Genomic DNA, 8,567 nt, shown 5'->3' with positions numbered 1-8,567 from the left:
CTATCTCCTTCCTCTTTCCCAAAACTAGATTTAGAGAGCTCCAAATACTCATTAATAGAGTCTCAATGTAATCCATATGTAATTTTAATGATTACTAGTGAAGAACCATGGATGTAGATCACAATGATCAAATCATGTAAAAATCCTTGTGTTTCTTTATATTTCTAGTGCTTATATTTGAGATTTGGATGATTAATAAGTTTAGATTCAAAAAAATATCTTAAGTGTTATAGGATTTCCTACAACTACATATATCTCAATATGACTGCCTATGCCGAGGCCTTTCCCTATGATGTATTTAATCATAATCAACACACCATATTTTAGTTTGAACGTGATCTTATATTGTTTATATGATTTTCATAATAGCATAGTTTATTTTTTAATTGCAACACTGATTGCCCCTCTTTTTGCTCTTTTTTGTATGCAATTTTAAGTCTTATTTTATAAAGAGTCTTTCAACGATCATTGACAGATAATATTAGGGGTGTCAACGGGTCCGGGTCCTCCCGGATATCACTAGACCTGGACCCGGACCCTACTTATAATGGTCGGGTCCGGTTTCTAACGGTTCCGGGTCCGGTTCCTAAACTTGTGGACCCAGAACCGGACCCGTTTAAATATCCGGGTACCCGTCGGTTCCGGGTACCCATTGGGTCTTAATAAAACTATTTAAAAAACCTCAAAAACTTAATATATTTCTCTTTTTGGCTTGGATTTAAGTAATTTTTATACAAAATTATTATTATTTCTTATTAATGTACTAAATAAAGGTTAAATGTAAGAGAAAAAATTTAAATGAGTAAAATATCAAAGCTAAAACTAGCAAAAATACTTGTAATTTTGCTAAAAACATGAATAAAAGAATGAATAAACGGGTACCCAACGGGTATTACCCGTTTGGACCCGTTTAAATTCGGGTCCAATCGGGTAATTACCCGCCGGGTCCTCAGTAGCTAACGGGTCCAACTTTAGGACCCGGAACCGGACCCAAATATATCGGGTCCGGGTAATGGCTACCCATTGACAGCCCTAGATAATATAATGATGTAGAGATGCATTTCCGCAGGCGCAAGTAGCCAGCCACTGCCACACTTCTAATTTGTAGGCTGCTAAAATCGTTCGATTTTGGTGTCTTCTCGCACTCGATGACATTACCATGTATGAAGGAAACAGTGTTCTTAGCCATCAAAGATGAAAAAAGTACCCGAGGTTCGCAAGAGAATAAATAACATATTATGCATTCGTTAACATCGAAATCTTGCTTTTGACTTTCAACAATCTTGCTTTTACCTAATTGTTGACCGGGGCTTTCACTATGAGTAGTCAACATCGAATATTGGCTCTATCTTATTGCGGTAAGGGTATATGTCCTTTAGTTTATGTGTATGTATGTATAAATGGGTCAACCCTTATGAATTACGCTTATCACTTTTTTTTTTGAGTTAGCTAATGAACTAGCCTGTGCATTTGCACGGGTTTACAGAACTTGTTTGATTATAGTTTATTAAATCTTGTTTATTGACTACTTCATTTTATATTCTAATATTTTGTTGTATCTTGTTAAAAAATTTGAAGTTTTCATTGTTTAATTTTTTTGTTTGTAATTTCCCTTATTTAGTAATTTGGGATATTTCAATTTTCTTTTTTTTAAGATATTCTTGGCTAGCTGCTGGTATTGACTTCTTTACTTCAGGAAACCTTTTTTCTATGCTGCTATACCAGGCTTAATTTAAAGAAATATTTTATGTATTATTATGGTTTGTGCTCCCTTTTGTATGCGAGGGCGTCTCTCCTTATTGCAGCAACACAACTTGTTTTCACGTCTCCTTTTTCGTTCTTTTGGGTTAAGCAGAAGTTTACTCTTTTCTCGACCAATGCTACCACTACGGGAAAAATCAATATTGACGACTACAGATTAGAGTTGTAATACCCCTACGACAACTCCATTTCATGCATTGTGGATGGGGGTATTGTAGAAAATTATGAGCGAAGTTAAGCGAATGTATATGAGCGATTGTAACGCACAGTGATTCCGAAAATAGGAGATCTATTAGCTGTCATCCATTATGTATTACCCTATATAAAGGGAAGGAAACTGTGTATTGAGAGATCTCTTTAGGGTGAGTGTTATACAAGAAATTAGAAGAGAGAAAGTTTATTTGGAGAGCAAGTAAAGTCTTCGTAACATTTTGTTTTCAATCTTAAAATCTTGAGAAATAAACAAATAATTTTCACCATGATTTCTTGAAGAGAGTTACTTAATCTTGAATGGATATGGTTGTAGGATTTCCTGCAAGTACAGCTCACATAATTTTTTGAGCATTCCGTCTGGAACTATTGTTATGAAAAAAAAATTGAGCATTCCGTCTGGAATTATTGTTATGAAAAAAAAAAAAGGAAAATAATAACAAAAAAAACTTTTAAAGGCACCACCGCCCCCGGTTACACTAGGAGTTGTTACAGTGGTGGCCCTTTATTAGATCGGCCTCTCTCAAGAGGAATTGTTAAACGTATAGGCAGGAATTCATAATCCAACAAGGAATGATCATGGCATTCACCGACCCATCACTTTCTATTAATTATATCCAGCACTTATATATATCATCGTAAGCAAATAAATATCAGAAAGATATCCCAAGGTTTCTCCAGAAGAAAAGAGAGAAAAAGAAGTGCTTACATATCATGCTATACTACTTAGAAGACAGAGAGAAGATGACTACTTTAGTTCTTTCTTATGAAGGTCGACTCAAAGAAGCACATAAAATATTAAAGAGAATGAAGATCAAACAATTGATGAGTTATAACGCAGAAGAAAACAAACGGTTGATTCAACGTAGTAGGATGTTAGGTACTACGTACAAGAGATGTTTTTTTGAGAATAAGAAGCTTTCTTTGGTTCTTGACTTGGATCACACCTTAATCCACTCCGTGAGAATTTGTGACGTATCAAAGGATGATCAAGATTATCTCGACAAGAAAGCAATTGTTGTTTCGTCCATGCAGGACGATAATTGTAGGAATGGAGATATTTTATATAAGTATATGGGGGCAATATACGTAAAACTGAGGCCTTACACAAGGGAATTTCTTAAACAACTCAGTGACAGGTTTGAATTATTCTTGTATACGATGGGCACAAGGTTTTATGCAGAAGTAATGGGAAAATTACTTGATCCAGATGGGGTTATCTTTAACTCGATTGTGTCGAAGGATGACTCCACGATTAAAAATAGAAAAAATATGGATATATTGGCCGGACCTGACGAGAAGAACACGATAATAATCGATGATAACAAGTATGTGTGGGAAGAGCACCAGAATAATTTGATACAGATAGATAAATATACGTACTTCACTGAAGAAAATGGAGGACATAAATTGAAGAAAGATGACCAAGAAGGTTTTGGTGATGAAGATGAAGCCCTAAAATCAATCTCAGAAGTTCTTCAAGGTGTTCATAAGAGTTTTTTTGAGTTGTTCCCCATTCCACAGACTGATGTTGAGCTTCAAGAATATGTCGATACTGTAGATGTAAGGCCAGTCTTGAAGGCGTCTAGAAAGTAGTCTAGGAAAGGTGCAGGAAATTGTTAAAAGTAAAGTTGTGCCTGGATCAACTTCTATTAATTAATCAATATACTTCTTAATATAAAGGGGAATCTTAATGCTGATGTGGCGCAACCAAATTCAATTTTGAGTTTTCTTAAAGTTTAGAAAGTCATGTGGCAGCATCGTCAGCAATTAACTGGCCAATGGAATTGACGCGTCTTATCGTTACAGACTCATCGTCGCATAACTGAATATATGAAAAGATTCAACCATACGACTGTCAGTTTGCAGAGTGTATGGGAAGATGGGTTTTACGGACACGACTCTTCATGGTGGATAAATAAGTATGCGATTTCCGAACACACACTAAACGACCAAATTGATACCATCGCAAGAAAAAAGGAAGAAGCAGTTCTTCTTCACGTCCATAGTGGTTGAATAGAAAGTACTTCAACGAATTGTTTTGTCAATAACAATAAAATGAAGTGATAGAAATTCGACAATCAGTTGGTAGGGAAAAAAAAAAGCTCCTTTGAACCGGTGGCACTCCAAACACGGACATTTAAAGTCGTCAATAGAGTCAAGACTCCTTTTGATCAGATTATTTTCTTACCCCAACTTTGGAAACCCGTTTGTTTTTTTCTCTTTTCGTTTTTTCCTTTTCAGTCAAAGAACTATCCATTGCAAAGATGAAACCCATGTACGTAGTGCGAACTAAAATGTTATTCTTCAATTTTGCAATTGTGATGCTAACAAAGTAGAGAAATCCTAACCATGAAAAAAATCGGCTTCTCAGAAAAATCAAATTTATATCTTTCATATTGTGTGTTTTGTATTTAATTCTTAGAGTTCAATTTTTAAAATGGTTTTAGCAACTGTTGCTTTTTATCTAGAGAACAGTATTCTTTGTATAGCTTTACCAAACAAAATAAGATCGTCTTTTTTCATACGTTGGTATAAAGTTTTTGTTACTCGGTGAGAATTTGATTACATGTTTCTTACATATATGTTACAATTGCATGTGACGGTTATGGTGCGATTACTAATTTACGATGCATTTTTATGTTGTTTGTTGTGTTAGATTTTGCAAGAACCTTGACCAGTACTTTGGATTTGGATCTGAAACACATGAACCACCACGCACGTCCCAGATCCTTATGGGATGGAGGTTGGAAATCCTCCAGAAATCCCAGATTGTTATGGGGAAAGATGGTTGTTAATTATCGTACCCGGCTACAGGCTATTGATACACGAAGGGTGGAAGATCGATTTCGATTCTCGGAGTGTAAGTGTAATCTGTATAATGTTACAAAATACAAAGGATGCCCGTTGAGGCTAGGTTATACTTGAGGCTTGAATTTCTTCTACGATGAGATGCAATGCAGAGTAGGAGAAGGCTTCAAAAGCATCAAAAGAGGCGCCTATCTTAGATATACAGTGAATTGAGTAGACCGAGAAGAAACTATTGTGCTTGTCAAAATTACGTTTTTGATGTCACCTATACTGCGAAAAGAGGGAACGATTCGGATAACTCCTATAAAGGTAATGCATATACACTCTTATATTTGTTGCAAATTAGTAGGTTTAACTTTGTATCCTATTGAAAACTTTTAGCAAAATTAAACCAGAACATCAAAGATACTTTGCTTATGTATTGGGGGTTTCATGACCAGCACATTTTGGTAGTGCGGGTGTGTAGATAACAAAAAGACAAGTATGGTTCTGACCAATGGTGGTTATTTTATCTATGTTGATCATCAACACTATGCTGGGATTGGTTCAACACTTTATGAAGAGGTAACTCTGACCATTTAGAACTCCGTTGATAATTCGCCAGTTTCTTCTACTTTATGTTATGTGCCTTCTGTGCTGTTCTCTGTTGACAATTCGTCAGTTATCTATGGTGTTGTTCAAGTCACCCACATATATTCTTTTGTGTACAGTTCAGCCGGCATATATATTGTAGGGGAAGAATATCGCACACAATATTTGTTAGTGTGCGAGATTCATTTACTTCCTTAAGGTGCGAGAACTTAGTACGAGATAAGACAATGTTAGTTGTATGTGAGTTGTCATCCATCAGGTAAACACCTATATAAAGAAGAAGACAGGAGAGAGAAAGGGGATATAATTTTAGGAAAGAGACACACTTTATATGAGGACATATTATGTATAGTGACAAGGTAGAATTTGTATTATTACTATCTCCTTCCTCTTTCCCAAAACTAGATTTAGAGAGCTCCAAATACTCATTAATAGAGTCTCAATGTAATCCATACGTAATTTTAATGATCACTAGTGAAGAACCATGGATGTAGATCACAATGATCAAATCATGTATAAATCCTTGTGTTTCTTTATATTTCTAGTGCTTATATTTGAGATTTGGATGATTAATAAGTTTAGATTCAAAAAAATATCTTAAGTGTTATAGGATTTCCTACAACTACATATATCTCAATATGACTGCCTATGCCGAGGCCTCTCCCTATGATGTATTTAATCATAATCAACACACCATATTTTAGATTGAACGTGATTTTATATTGTTTATATGATTTTCATAATAGCATAGTTTATTTTTTAATTGCAACACTGATTGCCCCTCTTTTTGCTCATTTTTGTATGCAATTTTAAGTCTTATTTTATAAAGAGTCTTTCAACAATCATTGACAGATAATATTAGGGGTGTTAACGGGTCCGGATCCTCCCGGATATCACTAGACCCGGACCCGGACCCTACTTATAATGGTCGGGTCCGGTTTCTAACGGTTCCGGGTCCGGTTCCTAAACTTGTGGACCCAGAACCGGACCCGTTTAAATACCCGGGTACCCGTCGGTTCCGGGTACCCATTGGGTCTTATTAAAACTTTTTAAAAAACCTCAAAAACTTAATATATTTCTCTTTTTGGCTTGGATTTAAGTAATTTTTATACAAAATTATTATTATTTCTTATTAATGTACTAAATAAAGGTTAAATGTAAGAGAAAAAATTTAAATGAGTAAAATATCAAAGCTAAAACTAGCAAAAATACTTGTAATTTTGCTAAAAACATGAATAAAAGAATGAATAAACGGGTACCCGATACCCGCGGGTACCCAACGGGTATTACCCGTTTGGACCCGTTTAAATTCGGTCCAATCGGGTAATTACCCGCCGGGTCCTCAGTAGCTAATGGGTCCAACTTTAGGACCCGGAACCGGACCCAAATATATCGGGTCCGGGTAATGGGTACCCATTGACATCCCTAGATAATATAATGATGTAGAGATGCATTTCCGCAGGCGCAAGTAGCCAGCCACTGCCACACTTCTAATTTGTAGGCTGCTAAAATCGTTCGATTTTGGTGTCTTCTCGCACTCGATGACATTACCATGTATGAAGGAAACAATGTTCTTAGCCATCAAAGATGAAAAAATTACCCGAGGTTCGCAAGAGAATAAATAACATAATATGCATTCGTTAACATCGAAATCTTGCTTTTGACTTTCAACAATCTTGCTTTTACCTAATTGTTGATCGGGGCTTTCACTATGAGTAGTCAACATCGAATCTTGGCTCTATGTTATTGCGGTTAGGGTATATGTTCTTTAGTTTATGTGTATGTATGTATAAATGGGTCAACCCTTATGAATTACGCTTATCACTTTTTTTTTTGAGTTAGCTAATGAACTAGCCTGTGCATTTGCACGGGTTTACAGAACTTGTTTGATTATAGTTTATTAAATCTTGTTTATTGAATACTTCATTTTATATTCTAATAATTTTGTTGTATCTTGTTAAAAAATTTGAAGTTTTCATTGTTTAATTTTTTGTTTGTAATTTCCCTTATTTAGTAATTTGGGATATTTCAAGTTTCTTTTTTTTAAGACATTCTTGGCTAGCTGCTGGTATTGACTTCTTTACTTCTGGAAACCTTTTTTCTGTGCTGTTATACCAGGCTTAATTTAAAGAAATATTTTATGTATTATTATGGTTTGTGCTCCCTTTTGTATGCGAGGGCGTCTCTCCTTATTGCAGCAACACAACTTGTTTTCACGTCTCCTTTTTCGTTCTTTTGGGTTAAGCAGAAGTTTACTCTTTTCTCGACCAATGCTACCACTACGGGAAAAATCAATATTGACGACTACAGATTAGAGTTGTAATACCCCTACGACAACTCCATTTCATGCATTGTGGATGGGGGTATTGTAGAAAGTCCAAGCTTTTCTAAAATTAGAATGATGTATTTAATGATGTCAGCATATGTCACGAGTAAAGTGTGATGATCTGTGCGAAAGTGTAAGGTGTGCGAAGTAAAGCGAATGTATATGAGAGATTGTAACGCACAGTGATTCCGAAAATAGGAGATCTATTAGCTGTCATCCATTATGTATTACCCCATATAAAGGGAAGGAAACTGTGTATTGAGAGATCTCTTTAGGGTGAGTGTTATACAAGAAATTAGGAGAGAGAAAGTTTATTTGGAGAGCAAGTAAAGTCTTCGTAACATTTTGTTTTCAATCTTAAAATCTTGAGAAATAAACAAATAATTTTCACCATGATTTCTTGAAGAGAGTTACTTAATCTTGAATGGATATGGTTGTAGGATTTCCTGCAAGTACAGCTCACATAATTTTTTGAGCATTCCGTCTGGAACTATTGTTATGAAAAAAAAATTGAGCATTCCGTCTGGAATTATTGTTATGAAAAAAGAAAAAGGAAAATAATAACAAAAAAAACTTTTAAAGGCACCACCGCCACCGGTTACACTAGGAGTTGTTACAGTGGTGGCCCTTTATTAGATCGGCCTCTCTCAAGAGGAATTGTTAAACGTATAGGCAGGAATTCATAATCCAACAAGGAATGATCATGGCATTCACCGACCCATCACTTTCTATTAATTATATCCAGCACTTATATATATCATCGTAAGCAAATAAATATCAGAAAGATATCCCAAGGTTTCTCCAGAAGAAAAGAGAGAAAAAGAAGTGCTTACATATCATGCTATACTACTTAGAAGACAGAGAGAAG

At 35.4% G+C, this 8,567-nt stretch overlaps 1 protein-coding gene across 1 annotated transcript; it reads left to right on the top strand.

Moving 5' to 3' along the window:
- The first annotated feature begins 2,715 nt into the window (after positions 1 to 2,715).
- LOC113273882 (RNA polymerase II C-terminal domain phosphatase-like 4) lies at positions 2,716 to 3,567 on the top strand. Its single transcript, XM_026523467.1, has one exon. The coding sequence runs from the start codon at positions 2,716 to 2,718 to the stop codon at positions 3,565 to 3,567; it is 852 nt and encodes a 283-aa protein (XP_026379252.1).
- The last annotated feature ends 5,000 nt before the right edge of the window (positions 3,568 to 8,567 follow it).

This window comes from Papaver somniferum, chromosome 1 (assembly GCF_003573695.1).
Source record: "Papaver somniferum cultivar HN1 chromosome 1, ASM357369v1, whole genome shotgun sequence".
In the NCBI taxonomy this organism is placed as follows: Eukaryota; Viridiplantae; Streptophyta; class Magnoliopsida; order Ranunculales; family Papaveraceae; genus Papaver; species Papaver somniferum.
The sequence above is the reverse complement of the archived record's forward strand: the minus strand, read 5'-3'. Positions and strand labels throughout refer to the sequence as shown.